Source organism: Euprymna scolopes, chromosome 26, assembly GCF_053919585.1.
Source record: "Euprymna scolopes isolate OS-2025 chromosome 26, ASM5391958v1, whole genome shotgun sequence".
Taxonomy (NCBI): domain Eukaryota; kingdom Metazoa; phylum Mollusca; class Cephalopoda; order Sepiida; family Sepiolidae; genus Euprymna; species Euprymna scolopes.
In genome coordinates, this window is record NC_136507.1 from 19,958,150 (window position 1) to 19,980,075 (window position 21,926).

The 21,926-nt window shown below is 46.2% G+C and overlaps 2 protein-coding genes across 3 annotated transcripts in view; one reads left to right on the top strand and one right to left on the bottom strand.

The window, feature by feature from the left end:
- Window positions 1-17,872, top strand: part of LOC145247942 (uncharacterized) — a 206,139-nt gene extending 188,267 nt beyond the window's left edge. The window contains exons 2-3 of the mRNA XM_080109583.1: window positions 14,398-14,943; window positions 15,015-17,872. Coding sequence (XP_079965709.1) covers window positions 15,133-17,742 — 2,610 coding nt within the window. The 5' untranslated portion in view covers window positions 14,398-14,943; window positions 15,015-15,132 and the 3' untranslated portion in view covers window positions 17,743-17,872. The remainder of the gene's footprint in view (window positions 1-14,397; window positions 14,944-15,014) is intronic.
- Window positions 1-21,926, bottom strand: part of LOC145247944 (uncharacterized) — a 677,357-nt gene that overhangs the window by 212,285 nt on the left and 443,146 nt on the right. The window lies entirely within an intron of this gene.

Consider the following 21,926-nt stretch of genomic DNA (forward strand, 5'->3'; position numbering starts at 1 on the left):
TATAAAAAAATGCTTTTTCAAGAAAAAAAAAACTTTAGAAATCTTTATGATGTATGTACCTGTCACTGCACGAAGATGTCATATTCCAAAAATCACGTAAGTCGATGAAGTAGTTGTTTTTTTTATTTAAGAAAATCAAATTTTATGACACATTTTATCGAAGGATTTGTGCGCCATCTTCAAATGATAAACTGCTGGCGACACTAGTAGGCCCAACAAGGGCAGATAATCGACTTTCCACTCTCAATAAAAATAATTTAAAATTACCACTTTTAAAGGGTTTCGGGGGCGCTTAAAACGAAAATAACGTTTACAATTCCGGCAAACGAGTTAGTTTTTTTTTAAAAAAAGTAGGGGATTAATTTTCTTTAATAATTTAACGCAAGATGACCATCCACTTTATGACCACCTTTTTATTTTTTTGGGTTATATTCAAGATTGTCTGACATTCGTTTGTAAAGCAAAAGAAATAAACGAAACATTTAAATTCCGTATTATTTGGAGTATTAGAATCACTATTTTCATCTTATTTGCACAACGTTTCGACCGATGTAATCTCCAACCTTCTTCAAGGATATCCTGGGAACTATTCCGTTAAAATCGGTAATCTGCTGCAAATTATGAACAGAACTCTTTAGTTAATCAACGGGGGGGGGGTAGCATGCTCTTGTTTCGTCAGCCAAGACTGAGTAAAAGTCCTAAGTAATTCGCAATTGTATTTTGAATGTCGGACGCATTGAGAATTGAACCTAGAACCTCCAGAAGAGCATAACTTACAAGTGAATTTTACCAAGTAGTTTATTCGCTATGCCACGGGTGAATAAGAGTAATAAATAAATAAATAAATAAATAAATAAATAAATAAAATGAGGTCACATGATTTATTTAAAAATAAATAATTATAAATGTGCAGTACGATTTTACATTACACAATTATAGGAGTGTTGAAACCAGAAAAATAGAAAAATAGAATAAAGAAGAAAGGAAAGCGAAAAGAAAAAAAATCAATAAAATAACAGAAAGAAAGACGAAAAAAAAAAGATAAAAGAAAAAAATTAAAGAAAGGAAAAGGGAAAAGAAATGGAAAAACACGAGAAAGAAAAAAAAATGGAAAAAGAAAAAAAACAAAACAGACAAAATGGTGGAAAGTTAATGAGCTTCCTTGCTGTGATATCCAAATCTAAAAAAAAAAAAAAGAAAGAAAGAAACTATTCCACAAATACATTAACACAGTTACAGAAATAAGAAAAAAATTAATGTTAAAAATCCAGAGTTTATTTTTGTATCTTTTAATCTAATTAGTTGAAAATAAGATTAAACACTCTAAAAAGATTTTCAGACTTGATCATTTTGCATTAGCAAACCAAATAAGATTTTTTTTTATTTTGCTTCAACAGGTGTTGTGAAGGCAGATGCAGCCCAATGGTTAGAACTGTCGTGTGTAGCGTGAAAATTTAAACGTATTCTGATTTTCACAATAATCTTAGAATAGCACTTTCATGCCCTGAAAAAGGACAAAGTAAAGACGAAAATATTGAAGATGGTTTATTCGTTTTGATCGTGGTTCTGTATCAGTGACCAATATACAAAAATAATTTAAAAAAAAAATATATATATAATTTGCTCTCTTTGATTGAGCACTATCAACGCCCTTTGTTGAAATTCAAATTTCAACAAAGGGCGTTGATAGTGCTCAATCAAAGAGAGCAAATTATGTATATATTTTTTTAATTATTTTTGTATAAATACAGTCATATCTTGCTAAGATGTGTAAACTGTTTCGATCATGATAGATCTCCTCAAGCAAGAAAATTAAAAATTTAAAAATTAAAAATGGTTCAAGAACACTTTCAATTTTAGAGGAGATCATCGTATAACGATTTGATCACTGTCTGTCTGACGTAATGAACATTTAAATTAAAATGTTTAAAATTCAACGCTATTTCACACGATTAATGGTAGCCGAATGGATACGGCCTCCGCTAATCGAGCCAGAGATGTCTCGTGTCGCGGGGTTCGAATCGTTCGACTGGTAGTAATCGTGACACCCTGCACTGAAGAATCCCGAAAGGATGAAACACTAGTGTCTGTAGGTATTTAATTATTATAGTAAAAAAAATAATATATATATATATATATATATATATATATATATATATATATATATATATATATATATATATAATGTTAATGCAGCGATTACAGGTGATTAAATGATATAAAATTAAATAAGTTTTTTCATACAGTTTTAAAGGTTAAAAAACTTCCAAGACTATATATATATATATCAGGTTTTTAACTTTTAAATTCAGATGAATATATCTCGGCTCAAACAAAAATTTAGGAGACGTTGCGAGCCTCTCTCTGCTTGTTTTGTTTTACACTTGATAGAAATTCAACGATTGACTCCTGATGAGCTTGTTGATGAAAGGGGCCCCTAGAATCTTCCCGACCTTATTTAAAGCGCTCTCTCTCTCTCTCTCTCTCTCATATATATATATATATATATATATATATATATATATATATATATATATATATATATATATATAGTGTGTGTGTGTGTATATATATGTGTGTGTGTGTATGTTTATATATTTAAATATATTTATACATATTTATAAATATATATTTACGTATACATATTTATGTTTATATATATATATATATATATATATATATATATATATATATATATATATATCTATATATCTATAAAAACAGAGATGTGTGTGCCACAGACGATTTCTGATTGGTTAATCCAATAATCACATCTCCTAAAAAAGTATAGTTCTTACGCTCTTAACTTTACCATGAAATATTTTGGTCTTATTTATTGTCCATCTTGGAAGGGTTTAATTTTTTTCTAACTTGCCATTTACAAATTACAAAAATGCGAAACTTCACAATCCAACCTCCGACTCAACGTCCGCCATTCACACAACAAGAAAGCAAACGCTGGAGAGATTATTAGTACTACTACTACTACAAACATTACCGCACGAAAACACGCGCACACACGCACACACACTCACGCCCACTACCGTTCTTGGCTACGTCACGTTGTTATGGCAACACGATAAATACACAGTAAATTTGATTTTCTTCATTTCTACGCAAATATTACGCAAATATAAATCATATAGAATATCTGTATGAATATAATTACACGTAATAGTTAAATAAAGATGATCATCGTATAAAAGAACCGAAAAAAAAATTAATAGGGAATTTGTATAAAGTTGTATTTTCTTTTTAAATAAATAGAAAAAAGGGGTGTTGATAAGACTATCGATACTTATACAGTTTAGTGACGACATTAAAAAATGGAAATATTGAAAAAAAAAATTATTGTACGTAACTGTTATAGACTGAAGTTCTCCGAAAAAAAAGTTCACTTCATTTGATCAAGTAGTTATGTTCTTACAGCGAAAAACAATTATTTATCACGACGACGTCAACGTGGCCATTTTGGAAATGTACCTAGCAGAATACCTCCATTTTAGGCCAAATTTCGCAATCTAGCCTTTTTTTTTATCTCGCCATATTGAGATGCGCACAACACATCTGCAATTTTTTTACGTTTTTTTTTCTTTTTTTTTTTAAATCTGCAATTTTTTGCGTTTTTTTTAAAAATAAGAATACTATTGAATATGCAAAGAAATTGAAGAATGCAAAGAATTGAAGAATTTTTATACGAGATTATTTTCGAAACATGCTCAGTTGGACATGCATGGATAACTTCGAAACTTCGTTTATTTACGTCTGTTACAAATTAGAAAAAAAAAAAACACCCCAAAAATGGCATCTGTCTTCGCAAAAAAAAAAAAAAAAAAATCTCATTCTGGGGGGGGGGGGGGGGAGGGCTAGATTGGCCTAAACTGGAGGTATTCTGCTATGTACGGTCAAAGTTTAAAAAAATTTACCGTTTTTTTTCCTCAGCATACACTTCAAAACACCTGGGCAACGCCGGGCACCGATTGCTAGTATATATATATATATATATATATATATATATATATATATATATATATATATATATATATATATATATATATAGTAAGTTAGAAAAATATATGGCAATTAAGCTACACAGAATATTCCGCGTTTCCTCCATCCATACTAGGATTCGTCAGAAATACTCTGTGTGGCTTAATTGCCATGTATATTTTTCTAACTTACTACCTAGCGCTACCTATGTATTGAGCACTGTTGAAGTAAATACTTAGTTTACGCATAAAATTATACTTTCGTATATTAATTTATGTGATTAAATGAAGTTGTCATATATATATATATATATATATATATATATATATATATATATATATATATATATATTTAAATATTTTTGCGGGGTACAAAATTTTATTATGGCTATGTAAAAACTAAATTCAAACTTGTTCGAAAACATTATTTTAGATTGTGAAATAAAAAAATAAAATTGATATGTCAGCTTACCGGTTTCGAAGCTCGCTCAACAGAGCTAAAATCGAGCTTAATTACGTTTTAAAAAGAAAAGGGGGAACAATGAATCGGAGATGAAAAAGTAGGGGGGTGAATGGGGGTGGTGGATTAATTATTAAATAGAAACTAGATTAAGCCCTAAGAGATTCTCTTTATATATATATATGTATATGTATATATATTATATTTACACACACGCAAACACACACATACACACACACATATTACATATATACATAAAGCTATCTTAATATTTGATATTTCCTTGCAGAGTTTTAATTTTCCATATGTAATGCTGAATTATTTATAATCTTGTATAGGTTAAGAAACAAAGGGGAAAATGTCTGTTCAAGAAGTTTGAACATCAAATATTGAATAAGAAAGAAAAGTAAACTGGTTGGCCAGCTGCCATTTCTAAGATTGCTTTGCTCACAAAAAGAATAAATAAGTAAAAGCTACCTTACAATTTCTGGTTGTGTCATTCTTACAAGTAAAAGATAAACAACCAAAAACAAACAAGAAAAACTATAGAGACTGATTTTTATAATTCTGTAATAAAACAACAAACGGAGAAGGAAAATTCTGAATCAAGAGTTTTCGAGATTGGAGAAAATATTTCTGGCTCAACAAGAAGTTTAATATTTCAACAGTTATCTCCCTTTTAAGGCACATGTTGGGAGAAGATATCATTTAGACGTTTTGATTTTTTAAAAAATACTAATGGATATGAAAATGATACAATGGATGTATAAAGTCGGCCACAGTGAATTTTTACCATGTAACAGAATCGCATCAGCATTTGGGTATATATATATATATATATATATATATATATATATATATATATATATATATATATATAGTAAGTTATAAAATATATATGGCAATTAAGCTACACAATATTCCGCGTTTCATCCACGCTAGGATTCGTCAGGCTTATGCTATCCTAGCGTGGATGAAATGTGGAATATTCTGTGTAGCTTAATCGCCATATATATTTTATAACTTATTACCTAGCTCTACCTATGTATTGAGCACTGTTGAAGTAAATAAAGTTTACGCATAAAATTATACTTTCGTATATTAATTTATGTGATTAAATGAAGTAGTTATATATATATATATATATATATATATATATATATATATATATATATGTATTTGTAGTCATCGACATACAGTCCTGTTTCGTAGTATCACAACTCATCAGTGCCGCTAGACTAGCATCTCTCCCAAGCCAAAGATTGAACCTAGAACCGTCGTGTTGACAGTTGGCAGTACTCCCACTCGACCATGGAATCGACGCCCGTAAATAACTCGTCAGAATGTCTATTTAAATAGACACCCGCCACCACTTTTATAGTGCTCAAATCGCCTGTTCGTAAACAAACAAACAACGAGCTTCGCATTTTCAGCCAATTAAGTAGCGGGTGAGATTATTTACGACAGTACTCTACCCAAAGAGGGGGGCTTAAAATATATTTGTAGTCATCGACATACAGTCCAGTTTCGTTATATCACAACTCATCAGTGCCGCTGGACTAGCATCTCTCCCAAGCCAAGAATTGAACCTAGAACCGTCGTGTTGACAGTCGGCAGTTCTTCCACTCGACCATGGAATCGACGCCCGTAAATAACTCGTCAGAATGTCTATTTAAATAGACCCCCCCACCACTTAATTATTAAATACCTACAGATACTTGTGTTTCAGCCTTTCAGGATTCATCAGTGCAGGGTGTCATGATTAACACCAGTCGATAGATTCGAACCCTGCAACAGAAGCCATCTCTGGCTTCATTAGCAAGGACCTAATCCATTCGGCTACCGTTAACCACAAGAAATGCTGTTGAATTAAAACATTTATTTTTTAATGTTTTATAACATCTACTTGGCCTTTTTGGTCAAGATCAAAGTGTAGTATCTGTTCCGGCAGATACTGCACTTAAGATAATTTGTACCAGTCAATGGAGGGGAAACCCTCTATACTGGGACAATTATTATTTTTGGTAACCAGAGTGACCCCTTTTAGGGGAGCTGGTTTTTACCTCACATTAAAAACGGCCTTGTGCCTAATTTGCTCAGTGGGGGAGCAAATAAACACCATCTGTTCCGGCAGATACTGCAAGCTATGACTAGCAAAGACCAGATGTGGGGGCAACCCCACATGCCTGACCATTAACCAGCTCCCATTTCCCACCTCTCGGGAGCTGGTCCCCTTTTTCCCTTCTCCCTCCCTTCACTCCTCACATTAAAAATCGGCCTTGTGCCTAATTTGCTCGGTGGGGGAGCAAATAAATACCATCTGTTCTCTCAGTTACTAAACTTTCCGCCACCGGGCTTTCGGGCTAGGTTAAGGTGTTTTCATACTAACTTTCGTTAGCAAGGACCGACCCCCTCCTTTGGGGAGTCAGGACCTAAAGGACCGACTCCACATTTGTGGGAGCTTGGACCCGGAAACCGATCCCCTTTTTTGGGAGACTGGAATCTCGGGACCAGCACCACTAGCTGGTAGTTGAGACCTGCTTTTGTTGTTTTTTTTGCATGCGTTTTTTCTTCGTTCCGGTCTCTTCCCTCTAGAGACACGGGATGGTCTAATTCCTCCACACTTAATTGCCTGAGCAGCACTCTGACCTGCCAGGCCCAAACTTTGTCTATCTTCGCTGCTCTCCCAGTGGATCGAGCAGACAGGGTTCTCTTTCTCGCTTCCGTTGGGGTAAGTTAGTGGGTAGGGTGACGTGGGGTAGGGCGGGTGCTTCGTTTCTGCTCCCCTCTGTGGGCAGGGATGCCTATCCCCTCTCTCTCTTGATTGCGACGCGGCACTCTGACCCGCTAGCACCCACTGCGTCTTTCTTCTCTGCTCTCCCCCCTCACGGGGGGATCTGAGCTGCTAACCCGACATCCCCGTGAGGGGAAGTCAAAAACTCTAATTTCTTCAAAGTCCGCTCCTCCCCCTCCTCCCCCTCCATTCCCCTGGGTTTTCTTTTCCCCCACTACACTTTGGTCTGCGCCAGCGGCCAGTGCAACCGCCACGATGCCAGGCAGGAGGGGTACGTCACCCCAAATGCGCAGCATCTCAACTGCGAACGACTCCCTATGTGAGGGAGCTGATGCATCTCCCGGCGAGACGGCGCCAGGAAACAAGGTAGGGCCCCGGCGCGCGGCGACCTTGGAAGAAAGCGGGAGGGTAGGGCCGCAGCCCGCGGCGACCCCCCAAAAAGCACCTGCAACCGCTCCCCACGAGGGCAACCCAGCGGAAAAAGCTGCCGTTAAGTCACTAGCTGGGGAAAGTGCAGAACCCAGCCAACCAGCTGCACCCCAGGACGGCAGAACCAAGGGAGGAAGACCGGGGAACCCATCCCCCGCTCCCCCAAAGGGCGACTCCCCAACAGAAAAGGAGGAAATCAGCACCGCGGACCAAACCGAGGCGCTGGATGATGACGTAATAGCCTCCATCTGCTCACTATTCGGCGGGGAAGACAGTGATTGGCCCCCCAACACTCCCCAAGAGGACCAAATACGGAAAAGGGGTGACTCTCCAGCCAGTGGTAACAAAAGCAAGCTGGAAGGAGAGACACCCTTGACAGTACCCACCAAGGCTCCAGCTGGGAACACGGCACCAGAAGGGGAGACACCTCCATCCCCCAAGGGGACAGCCACCCAGCAAAGGAAGAAAATAAGAAAAGGGAGCGGCCCGGAAAGCAAACCAAGCCAGGACGAAACAACGCCAAAGACACAATGGCCTACTTTGCCTGGTAACGGCCCAGTTCCGAAACCAAAAATGCCCATAACAAGAGAGAGCCCCACAACACCAGCTACGCCCCCCAACCCGAGTCCAGCTGACACCCACCAGGATGGAGGACCGGCATGGGGCCCCAAAGAGCAGCAAGGGAAGTTGACGCCCGAAGACTACAAAGCACTCTTCGACTCCACTTACAAGGAGTATACCCAGGGGAACAACATCCAACCCCTCCCGGGTCAAGTGGAAGTTCTGGAGAAAAGAGTGCTCTCGCTGATAACTTCAGACACCAAGACAAGGGGTCTGACGGGCGTCAACAAGGACACCATGATGAACGTGTTGCTGGAGCAGAACATTCCCGCCAACTACATCTGTAGAAGGAGTTACGCACAGTGGGATGTTCTGTTCCCCACCTCCGAAGACGCAGTCAGGCTGTCTAGGACCTGCCATCAGAGCAGGAACATAAAGCTCCAACCCATCTATATGAACAAGAGGAGAGCAAATGTTTCTGCTCTAAACGTCCCCTGCTATATGGAGGCCAAACAACTGGGGGCTATCCTAAGCCAGTATGGAGACGTAGAGGAAGTCACCCCGGTCCGCGGATTAAGAAACATCATGACCGGGGACTACAAAGTACAGATGGTCCTGGACAAGGCTGGATTCTACGCCATCCCAGCCACACTCAAGTTCGGAGAGTGGACACTCTCCCTTATAGTGGAAGGGAGGAGGCCTCATTGCTGGCTGTGCACACAACAAGGGCATATGGCGAAGGACTGTCCAAAGAGGAATGGAGGGAAGAAGCCCACAAAAGCGGCGGGAACAAGCATGACAACAAATCAAGCCGCTGCTCCCGCGCCGGCCGCAAATCCTCCAGAGGCACCGACAGGCTGGGTGACGGTCGTAAAGAAAGGCAAGATCAACAAACAGCCATCCTTGCAGACAGTCACCCAAGACCAAGAACAACCGAAGAGCGAGACGGAGAAAATGGACACACAGACACCCTCCTCCTCAAACAAGAGGAAACTACCAGAATCTGAGGAGGAGGCCGCGTCAGAGGCAGAGGAAGAGACAACAACAGTCTCTATGGCCCTGAGCGCAACAGAGATCAGGAGGGCCAGGAGGAGGAAAAGCCGCAAGACACGCGCAAACCCTCCTACCCCCACTGAGACTGAGAAGGACTCCCTCGCAACAACAACACAGGATGAGCCCCCTGTGATCCCAACACCCCAGCAACCCGAACAACCTTCCCCCTCTCCTATAAAGGCCCCAAGAAACTCTTCCCGCCCCTCATCCCGTGACAGGAGCCAAAAAGAAGAAAACGAGCAGGCTACCCCCTCCCCAAGCGCTCAGCCTCCCCATCAACCAAAAGAGGTCCCCTCCCCCACTCCCAAAGTCCGCACTGAACGGACCAAAAAGCTCCCCTTCCTGCCAGGAAGCAGGATTTGTGAAACAGACCCTCTCCAACCGGCTCCGGACCTTAAAGGACAACAGAAGGTCCGGTACAATAAACTCAAAAACTTTGAAAAAGTCGGTGGAGACCTAGTAACAGACCCCACTAAATTCAAGGACGCTCCCTTGTTGACCACTTTCGTTAGGGTCGACAAGGACGCTAGGACTGGAGGAATGTGGGCAATGATTAAGGCAGCGAAGAATGCGATCCCAGGCCAGCAGCTGGTGGATAGGGACCATCCTTCGCTGACCAACATTTTCTTTAAATGTGAGGGTAGAATCCCCATGTATGTACACCCATCGCTATACAGGGCACTCAAACTAACCTTCCCCCTGGACGTGGGGGGCGTGGCCAAGGATGGATCACCTTCATCGGATTTACTTACCGGCAGCCTTGGCCAGGCCTGCCATGTCCTCACTGCCCAGGATTTCAGACCCGTCTGTGACAGTGCTTGAGGTAAGTGATCATGTCTTTGAACTTGGCTACATTGAATGTGAGGGGCATCAGGTGTCGAAGCAAGGCCTCGCGCGTTGTGAGAGACTTGGTGTCCCTCAAGGTAGATATTGCCGCTATCCAGGAGACCCACTTTGTTTGTGACGGGGATTGTCAGGTGTTGGTAAACGATTACGATGTCTACTCAGCATATGGCAATACCTATAGTCGTGGAATCTCCTTGCTAGTGAGTCGCACCCTGTCAGCGTCGGTGAATGTTGTTCACGCAGGCGAGGACGGGCGGGCGCTTGTTGTTGATGTTGCTGTTAATTGTAGTGTTTTTCGGATTGTTGCTGTTTATGCTCCCAATGCTGCTGTAGAGAGGGCAACCTTTTTTCGACGGTTGGAGGGCTTCTTAGTGGATCCGGAACGGTTAGTTTTAATGGGGGATTGGAATGCAATCCTTGATCCCAAAATAGATAAGGTCGGGGGGACTAGCGGGTCGGCGTGGTGTGACAGCAGTCTGTCTGACCTGATGGCCTCGTGCGATCTCGTCGACAGATTTCGTCTGGATCATCCTGGGCGGGAGATGTGGACGTGGCATCCTGTAGTGCCTTCCCATCCAAGCACTTACTTGGATCGGATGTTAGTTAGAAGAGGCGATGTAGACTTCCTATCTTGCCCCACGTTCCACTTGCTAGGACACTCGGACCATAAACTTGTTATGGCCCGTTTGAGCTTAAGTGCTAGGCCTAAACTGGCCGGATACTGGAAGTTCAACAGCACCTTGTTGGAGCTGGAGGACTACCGGTTGAAGGTCACTGAGCTAATTCAGCGGGCTTTAGTGGGGGCGGTTACAGGGAGTAAGTGGTGGGTTAGTCTCAAGGCCAAAATTAGGCGCTTCTCTGTCCAGTATAGCCAACGCCTCGCGATAGATAAGGCTAAGGCAAAGAAGCGTTTAGAGGATAAGCTGACCCGGGCGGTGGAGGGGGGAGACCCCCTAGAGTTAGCACTAGCTAAACAAGATCTCAACCGCTTGGCTAGCGAGCGGTATGAAGGTCAAGTAGTTAGGGCTAGGTTAAAGAAAGTTTCTAACGAGGCTGTGAATGTTGACGCTGTTGAGCGTAAGGCTGCTTTAAGGCGCGGTTCGGATGGGTACATTTGTAAAGTACATAACCTGGAAGGACACCCCTTAGTATCGACTCGGGAGATCTGCGAGGGGTTTCGGGAGCATCTATCGGTGCGCTTCACCCAACTACCCGGACTCAGGGTTGATGAGTTTGGCAGCTATTTGGCTGACTCGCCCCGCCTCACGGCGGCTCGGGCGGCTAGCTGTGATGGTCTTATTACTGAACATGAGGTCATTACTGCGTTGAAGCAGGTCGGCTATAACAAATCCCCGGGGCTTGATGGTCTACCCTACGAGTTTTACTTGAGGCTGTCGCCCATGTTGGTCCCTATTCTGAAGGATATGTTCAACCATTGGTTTGCCCAGGGTTCCATCCCTGGACAGGTGACCAAAGGTGTGATCACATTGCTGAGGAAAGGTCAACGGCATGGTGGGAGGGAAAACTTTGATGATTTTAGGCCCTTGACTCTGCTAAACACAGAGTTAAAGATTTTGGCAAAGATTCTTGCGAATCGCTTGCAGGTTGTCATCACTGACTTGATCGAACCGGACCAGACTTATGCTGTGAAGGGGAGATCGATTCAAGACAATTTGCACTTGATACGCTCGATCATAGAGGGGACAGAAGACGACGCCGAAGCCGCGCTGATCAGTTTGGATCAGTCCAAGGCATTCGATAGGGTCGACCATCGGTTCCTAGGATCTGTGCTAGAGGCCGCCGGATTTAATCCGGACTTCCGCAAGTGGATCTTTGTTCTGTATGACAGGCCGACGGTAGCGGTGCAGATCAACGGTAAGCTGTCGGAGTCATTCGCTGTCTCTCGGCCGGTGCGACAGGGTTGTCCGCTGTCGCCTCTGTTGTATGTCCTGGCGTTGGAACCCCTCCTTCGCAAGTTAAGGGACGAGGCGGCTACACCAGTCCTGCGCGGAATAGCTCTCCCTGGAGGCACACGAGCCAGGGTTTCCGCGTTCGCCGATGACGTCACCGTGTTCGTGTCTTGCCTCACGGACGTTCAAGCGGTGGTCGAGGCGCTCGCTCGATACGAAGAAGTAACAGGGGCCATCTTCAACCGTAGCAAGTCTGTTGGCCTGCGGTTGGGGGCCTGGACCGGGGTAAACTCGCTTCCAGGTATTTTCAGCTGGACCGATGGACCGGTCCGCATTCTCGGTGTCTGGTTTGGACCGGGACTTCAGCTGGAAAAGAATTGGTCGGAAGTACAGTCTAAGGTCAAATCGTCAGTAAAGACTTGGATTGGAAGGAAATTGTCCTTGAAGGGTCGGGCGGAGGCGTGTGCTACATACGTCTTTCCGCTTATCCTTTACCGTTTGTCTGTACTTCCTCTCCCTGCAGAACGACTAACCCGCTTACAAGGGCGCCTCGATTCACTTTTGTGGAACGAGGGTAAGCATTATGTCTGCAGAGAGGTCTGTGTTCAAAATCCGAGCGAGGGAGGCCTGGGTCAGCCCAGTCTCTTGTGTCATAGAAACGCCGAGAGATTGGCTTTCCTGGGTCGTTCGCTTGAAGGAGACGCTCCTTGGGTCCCTGTGGTTGAGAACTCGTTTCCCAACCTCAAACCCAACCCTTCGGTAGAAGGTCGTCGTAGACCGAAGGGGGAGTCCAAGTTCTTCTCCGAATGCCGAACCGCTCTTAGAGCTTTGCCGGGGACCAATGTCCTCGATCAGCCAAGGAAGAAACTGTATCGGGATTTAGTGGAGGGGACCGCAAAGGATCCACTTTGTAGGCGGATGGGATGGTCGATGGAGGTTGTCCGTTCTCAATGGCGTTGGGCGCCGGGACGGGAGATTCTGAATAACTCGGAATTCTCCCTGACTTGGCGACTGGTCCGAAATGCGCTGCCCCTCTTCGACGTACTTTTCCGGTATAAAGAACATACCAGCCGCTTCTGTCCGTGCTGTGACGAACGCGAGCCCGAAACAATCGAGCACGCATTTTTTAGTTGCAGCCGGATACAGCCCCTATTAAGGTACGTCGAGGGGGTAACAGCTCGCATCGATGCCGAGTGTCTGCTCGATCTCGACGTAGGAACTTTTGTGTACAACATGGAGCCGCCGTTCCCCAGGGAGGAAAGTTTGGTTTTCCTGGCGATCCTAGCAGTAGCGCGCATGACCATTTGGATCGCGCGCCTCAAGTTGGTCCACGAAGGGACATCTGTTCCTGATCGGGATCTGATCGTTTACTTTAAACATTTGCTTAAAGTAAAGATCAGATGCGATTGGAAGAGGTTGCCTAGAGTGGAATTTGACAAGAGGTGGGTGCACAGCACTAGTTTGTGCATCCGTCGAGGAGCCAAGTTTCAATACGTGTTCCCTCCTTAGGCATGGTATGGGCGGTGCTGGGTCCTACGGAACCCATCCCGCCTAGGTTAGCATTATAAGTTCAGTAAAGTAACTCTTGACTGGTGGTACAAATGAGATCCTGTTCCTGATTTTATTTTTTGGTATTAGAGAACCTCTGAGTCTGCCCAACCCCCCCTGCTCCTCATCTTTATTTTCTGATGCCCCCGATCATCCCCCTACTCAGAGGTCACCTTCCTACCCCCTCCATCCGTTGCTTTATTTTCTCCCACCTCCATTAAGGCGACTTCCCCAAACCCCATTAGGGATGCTCTGCTTGTTTTCGGTTCCCCGGAAAACAGTGGGGGATCTAGCCACATAGAATAGTACAGGGGGGGGTCTTACTAACAACACATTAGTAGATTTTCCTTATTTTTGAAATGAACATTTTCATTAGTTTTTTCCCACTCCACGAACATTTTATGCCAATTAATTCAAGAACTCTTTCTAATGAAATCGAACTTTATTTTCTCACACATACACACACACACACACAAAAAAAAAAAAAAAAAAAAAAAAAAAAAAAATGCACACACAACACACAGAAATGAATATACAAATTGTACATAGTTAAATTTTACATTGAACGCTGGGGTTATTAGTTAGATTAGGATCCACAGAGTGATTGAGGTATTTTGGTAAATGTTGCCAGTCAAGAGTAAGACTTCAAAGTCTCATCTGTTACGTAGTCAAAAAGACCCTGTACCCTCCCCCTCCCAATTTCTTGTAGGGCCTTGTGCCTAATTTTGTTGAATTGAATTTTTTGTACGTTTTTTATGTTCAATTTTTTCTTTCTCAATAAAATATATAAACAAGATCAAAGTGTAGTATCTGTTCTCTCAGTTACTAAACTTTCCGCCACCGGGCTTTCGGGCTAGGTTAAGGTGTTTTCATACTAACTTTCGTTAGCAAGGACCGACCCCCTCCTTTGGGGAGTCAGGACCTAAAGGACCGACTCCACATTTGTGGGAGCTTGGACCCGGAAACCGATCCCCTTTTTTGGGAGACTGGAATCTCGGGACCAGCACCACTAGCTGGTAGTTGAGACCTGCTTTTGTTGTTTTTGTTTTGCATGCGTTTTTTCTTCGTTCCGGTCTCTTCCCTCTAGAGACAGGGGATGGTCTAATTTCTCCACACTTAATTGCCTGAGCAGCACTCTGACCTGCCAGGCCCAAACTTTGTCTATCTTCGCTGCTCTCCCAGTGGATCGAGCAGACAGGGTTCTCTTTCTCGCTTCCGTTGGGGTAAGTTAGTGGGTAGGGTGACGTGGGGTAGGGCGGGTGCTTCGTTTCTGCTCCCCTCTGTGGGCAGGGATGCCTATCCCCTCTCTCTCTTAATTGCGACGCGGCACTCTGACCCGCTAGCACCCACTGCGTCTTTCTTCTCTGCTCTCCCCCCTCGCGGGGGGATCTGAGCTGCTAACCCGACATCCCCGTGAGGGGAAGTCAAAAACTCTAATTTCTTCAAAGTCCGCTCCTCCCCCTCCTCCCCCTCCATCCCCCTGGGTTTTCTTTTCCCCCCACTACACTTTGGTCCGCGCCAGCGGCCAGTGCAACCGCCACGATGCCAGGCAGGAGGGGTACGTCACCCCAAATGCGCAGCATCTCAACTGCTAACGACTCCCTATGTGAGGGAGCTGATGCATCTCCCGGCGAGACGGCGCCAGGAAACAAGGTAGGGCCCCGGCGCGCGGCGACCTTGGAAGAAAGCGGGAGGGTAGGGCCGCAGCCCGCGGCGACCCCCCGAAAAGCACCTGCAACCGCTCCCCACGAGGGCAACCCAGCGGAAAAAGCTGCCGTTAAGTCACTAGCTGGGGAAAGTGCAGAACCCAGCCAACCAGCTGCACCCCAGGACGGCAGAACCAAGGGAGGAAGACCGGGGAACCCATCCCCCGCTCCCCCAAAGGGCGACTCCCCAACAGAAAAGGAGGAAAACAGCACCGCGGACCAAACCGAGGCGCTGGACGAAGATGTAATAGCCTCCATCTGCTCACTATTCGGCGGGGAAGACAGTGATTGGCCCCCCAACACTCCCCAAGAGGACCAAATACGGAAAAGGGGTGACTCTCCGGCCAGTGGTAACAAAAGCAAGCTGGAAGGAGAGACACCCTTGACAGTACCCACCAAGGCTCCAGCTGGGAACACGGCACCAGAAGGGGAGACACCTCCATCCCCCAAGGGGACAGCCACCCAGCAAAGGAAGAAAATAAGAAAAGGGAGCGGCCCGGAGAGCAAACCAAGCCAGGACGAAACAACGCCAAGGACACAATGGCCTACTTTGCCTGGTAACGGCCCAGTTCCGAAGCCAAAAATGCCCATAACAGGAGAGAGCCCCACAACACCAGCTACGCCCCCCAACCCGAGTCCAGCTGACACCCACCAGGATGGAGGACCGGCATGGGGCCCCAAAGAGCAGCAAGGGAAGTTGACGCCCGAAGACTACAGAGCACTCTTCGACTCCACTTACAAGGAGTATACCCAGGGGAACAACATCCAACCCCTCCCGGGTCAAGTGGAAGTTCTGGAGAAAAGAGTGCTCTCGCTGATAACTTCAGACACCAAGACAAGGGGTCTGACGGGCGTCAACAAGGACACCATGATGAACGTGTTGCTGGAGCAGAACATTCCCGCCAACTACATCTGTAGAAGGAGTTACGCACAGTGGGATGTTCTGCTCCCCACCTCCGAAGACGCAGTCAGGCTGTCCAGGACCTGCCATCAGAGCAGGAACATAAAGCTCCAACCCATCTATATGAACAAGAGGAGAGCAAATGTTTCTGCTCTAAACGTCCCCTGCTATATGGAGGCCAAACAACTGGGGGCTATCCTAAGCCAGTATGGAGACGTAGAGGAAGTCACCCCGGTCCGCGGATTAAGAAACATCATGACCGGGGACTACAAAGTACAGATGGTCCTGGACAAGGCTGGATTCTACGCCATCCCAGCCACACTCAAGTTCGGAGAGTGGACACTCTCCCTTATAGTGGAAGGGAGGAGGCCTCATTGCTGGCTGTGCACACAACAAGGGCATATGGCGAAGGACTGTCCAAAGAGGAACGGAGGGAAGAAGCCCACAAAAGCGGCGGGAACAAGCGTGACAACAAATCAAGCCGCTGCTCCCGCGCCGGCCGCAAATCCTCCAGAGGCACCGACAGGCTGGGTGACGGTCGTAAAGAAAGGCAAGATCAACAAACAGCCATCCTTGCAGACAGTCACCCAAGACCAAGAACAACCGAAGAGCGAGACGGAGAAAATGGACACACAGACACCCTCCTCCTCAAACAAGAGGAAACTACCAGAATCTGAGGAGGAGGCCGCGTCAGAGGCAGAGGAAGAGACAACAACAGTCTCTATGGCCCTGAGCGCAACAGAGATCAGGAGGGCCAGGAGGAGGAAAAGCCGCAAGACACGCGCAAACCCTCCTACCCCCACTGAGACTGAGAAGGACTCCCTCGCAACAACAACACAGGATGAGCCCCCTGTGATCCCAGCACCCCAGCAACCCGAACAACCTTCCCCCTCTCCTATAAAGGCCCCAAGAAACTCTTCCCGCCCCTCATCCCGTGACAGGAGCCAAAAAGAAGAAAACGAGCAGGCTACCCCCTCCCCAAGCGCTCAGCCTCCCCATCAACCAAAAGAGGTCCCCTCCCCCACTCCCAAAGTCCGCACTGAACGGACCAAAAAGCTCCCCTTCCTGCCAGGAAGCAGGATTTGTGAAACAGACCCTCTCCAACCGGCTCCGGACCTTAAAGGACAACAGAAGGTCCGGTACAATAAACTTAAAAACTTTGAAAAAGTCGGTGGAGACCTAGTAACAGACCCCACTAAATTCAAGGACGCTCCCCTGTTGACCACTTTCGTTAGGGTCAACAAGGACGGTAGGACTGGAGGAATGTGGGCAATGATTAAGGCAGCGAAGAATGCGATCCCAGGCCAGCAGCTGGTGGATAGGGACCATCCTTCACTGACCAACATTTTCTTTAAATGTGAGGGTAGAATCCCCATGTATGTACACCCATCGCTATACAGGGCACTCAAACTAACCTTCCCCCTGGACGTGGGGGGCGTGGCCAAGGATGGATCACCTTCATCGGATTTACTTACTGGCAGCCTTGGCCAGGCCTGCCATGTCCTCACTGCCCAGGATTTCAGACCCGTCTGTGACAGTGCTTGAGGTAAGTGATCATGTCTTTGAACTTGGCTACATTGAATGTGAGGGGCATCAGGTGTCGAAGCAAGGCCTCGCGCGTTGTGAGAGACTTGGTGTCCCTCAAGGTAGATATTGCCGCTATCCAGGAGACCCACTTTGTTTGTGACGCGGATTGTCAGGTGCTGGTAAACGATTACGATGTCTACTCAGCATATGGCAATACCTATAGTCGTGGAATCTCCTTGCTAGTGAGTCGCACCCTGTCAGCGTCGGTGAATGTTGTTCACGCAGGTGAGGACGGGCGGGCGCTTGTTGTTGATGTTGCTGTTAATTGTAGTGTTTTTCGGATTGTTGCTGTTTATGCTCCCAATGCTGCTGTAGAGAGGGCAACCTTTTTTCGACGGTTGGAGGGCTTCTTAGTGGATCCGGAACGGTTAGTTTTAATGGGGGATTGGAATGCAATCCTTGATCCCAAAATAGATAAGGTCGGGGGGACTAGCGGGTCGGCGTGGTGTGACAGCAGTCTGTCTGACCTGATGGCCTCGTGCGATCTCGTCGACAGATTTCGTCTGGATCATCCGGGGCGGGAGATGTGGACGTGGCATCCTGTAGTGCCTTCCCATCCAAGCACTTACTTGGATCGGATGTTAGTTAGAAGAGGCGATGTAGACTTCCTATCTTGCCCCACGTTCCACTTGCTAGGACACTCGGACCATAAACTTGTTATGGCCCGTTTGAGCTTAAGTGCTAGGCCTAAACTGGCCGGATACTGGAAGTTCAACAGCACCTTGTTGGAGCTGGAGGACTACCGGTTGAAGGTCACTGAGCTAATTCAGCGGGCTTTAGTGGGGGCGGTTACAGGGAGTAAGTGGTGGGTTAGTCTCAAGGCCAAAATTAGGCGCTTCTCTGTCCAGTATAGCCAACGCCTCGCGATAGATAAGGCTAAGGCAAAGAAGCGTTTAGAGGATAAGCTGACCCGGGCGGTGGAGGGGGGAGACCCCCTAGAGTTAGCACTAGCTAAACAAGATCTCAACCGCTTGGCTAGCGAGCGGTATGAAGGTCAAGTAGTTAGGGCTAGGTTAAAGAAAGTTTCTAACGAGGCTGTGAATGTTGACGCTGTTGAGCGTAAGGCTGCTTTAAGGCGCGGTTCGGATGGGTACATTCGTAAAGTACATAACCTGGAAGGACACCCCTTAGTATCGACTCGGGAGATCTGCGAGGGGTTTCGGGAGCATCTATCGGTGCGCTTCACCCAACTACCCGGACTCAGGGTTGATGAGTTTGGCAGCTATTTGGCTGACTCGCCCCGCCTCACGGCGGCTCGGGCGGCTAGCTGTGATGGTCTTATTACTGAACATGAGGTCATTACTGCGTTGAAGCAGGTTGGCTATAACAAATCCCCGGGGCTTGATGGTCTACCCTACGAGTTTTACTTGAGGCTGTCGCCCATGTTGGTCCCTATTCTGAAGGATATGTTCAACCATTGGTTTGCCCAGGGTTCCATCCCCGGACAGGTGACCAAAGGTGTGATCACATTGCTGAGGAAAGGTCAACGGCATGGTGGGAGGGAAAACTTTGATGATTTTAGGCCCTTGACTCTGCTAAACACAGAGTTAAAGATTTTGGCAAAGATTCTTGCGAATCGCTTGCAGGTTGTCATCACTGACTTGATCGAACCGGACCAGACTTATGCTGTGAAGGGGAGATCGATTCAAGACAATTTGCACTTGATACGCTCGATCATAGAGGGGACAGAAGACGACGCCGAAGCCGCGCTGATCAGTTTGGATCAGTCCAAGGCATTCGATAGGGTCGACCATCGGTTCCTAGGATCTGTGCTAGAGGCCGCCGGATTTAATCCGGACTTCCGCAAGTGGATCTTTGTTCTGTATGACAGGCCGACGGTAGCGGTGCAGATCAACGGTAAGCTGTCGGAGTCATTCGCTGTCTCTCGGTCGGTGCGACAGGGTTGTCCGCTGTCGCCTCTGTTGTATGTCCTGGCGTTGGAACCCCTCCTTCGCAAGTTAAGGGACGAGGCGGCTACACCAGTCCTGCGCGGAATAGCTCTCCCTGGAGGCACACGAGCCAGGGTTTCCGCGTTCGCCGATGACGTCACCGTGTTCGTGTCTTGCCTCACGGACGTTCAAGCGGTGGTCGAGGCGCTCGCTCGATACGAAGAAGTAACAGGGGCCATCTTCAACCGTAGCAAGTCTGTTGGCCTGCGGTTGGGGGCCTGGACCGGGGTAAACTCGCTTCCAGGTATTTTCAGCTGGACCGATGGACCGGTCCGCATTCTCGGTGTCTGGTTTGGACCGGGACTTCAGCTGGAAAAGAATTGGTCGGAAGTACAGTCTAAGGTCAAATCGTCAGTAAAGACTTGGATTGGAAGGAAATTGTCCTTGAAGGGTCGGGCGGAGGCGTGTGCTACATACGTCTTTCCGCTCATCCTTTACCGTTTGTCTGTACTTCCTCTCCCTGCAGAACGACTAACCCGCTTACAAGGGCGCCTCGATTCACTTTTGTGGAACGAGGGTAAGCATTATGTCTGCAGAGAGGTCTGTGTTCAAAATCCGAGCGAGGGAGGCCTGGGTCAGCCCAGTCTCTTGTGTCATAGAAACGCCGAGAGATTGGCTTTCCTGGGTCGTTCGCTTGAAGGAGACGCTCCTTGGGTCCCTGTGGTTGAGAACTCGTTTCCCAATCTCAAACCCAATCCTTCGGTAGAAGGTCGTCGTAGACCGAAGGGGGAGTCCAAGTTCTTCTCCGAATGCCGAACCGCTCTTAGAGCTTTGCCGGGGACCAATGTCCTCGATCAGCCAAGGAAGAAACTGTATCGGGATTTAGTGGAGGGGACCGCGAAGGATCCACTTTGTAGGCGGATGGGATGGTCGATGGAGGTTGTCCGTTCTCAATGGCGTTGGGCGCCGGGACGGGAGGTTCTGAATAACTCGGAATTCTCCCTGACTTGGCGACTGGTCCGAAATGCGCTGCCCCTCTTCGACGTACTTTTCCGGTATAAAGAACATACCAGTCGCTTCTGTCCGTGCTGTGACGAACGCGAGCCCGAAACAATCGAGCACGCGTTTTTTAGTTGCAGCCGGATACAGCCCCTATTAAGGTACGTCGAGGGGGTAACAGCTCGCATCGATGCCGAGTGTCTGCTCGATCTCGACGTAGGAACTTTTGTGTACAACATGGAGCCGCCGTTCCCCAGGGAGGAAAGTTTGGTTTTCCTGGCGATCCTAGCAGTAGCGCGCATGACCATTTGGATCGCGCGCCTCAAGTTGGTCCACGAAGGGACATCTGTTCCTGATCGGGATCTGATCGTTTACTTTAAACATTTGCTTAAAGTAAAGATCAGATGCGATTGGAAGAGGTTGCCTAGAGTGGAATTTGACAAGAGGTGGGTGCACAGCACTAGTTTGTGCATCCGTCGAGGAGCCAAGTTTCAATACGTGTTCCCTCCTTAGGCATGGCATGGGCGGTGCTGGGTCCTACGGAACCCATCCCGCCTAGGTTAGCATTATAAGTTCAGTAAAGTAACTCTTGACTGGTGGTACAAATGAGATCCTGTTCCTGATTTTATTTTTTGGTATTAGAGAACCTCTGAGTCTGCCCAACCCCCCCTGCTCCTCATCTTTATTTTCTGATGCCCCCGATCATCCCCCTACTCAGAGGTCACCTTCCTACCCCCTCCATCCGTTGCTTTATTTTCTCCCACCTCCATTAAGGCGACTTCCCCAAACCCCATTAGGGATGCTCTGCTTGCTTTCGGTTCCCCGGAAAACAGTGGGGGATCTAGCCACATAGAATAGTACAGGGGGGGTCTTACTAACAACACATTAGTAGATTTTCCTTATTTTTGAAATGAACATTTTCATTAGTTTTTTCCCACTCCACGAACATTTTATGCCAATTAATTCAAGAACTCTTTCTAATGAAATCGAACTTTATTTTCTCACACATACACACACACACAAAAAAAAAAAAAAAAAAAAAAATGCACACACAACATACAGAAATGAATATACAAATTGTACATAGTTAAATTTTACATTGAACGCTGGGGTTATTAGTTAGATTAGGATCCACAGAGTGATTGAGGTATTTTGGTAAATGTTGCCAGTCAAGAGTAAGACTTCAAAGTCTCATCTGTTACGTAGTCAAAAAGACCCTGTACCCTCCCCCTCCCAATTTCTTGTAGGGCCTTG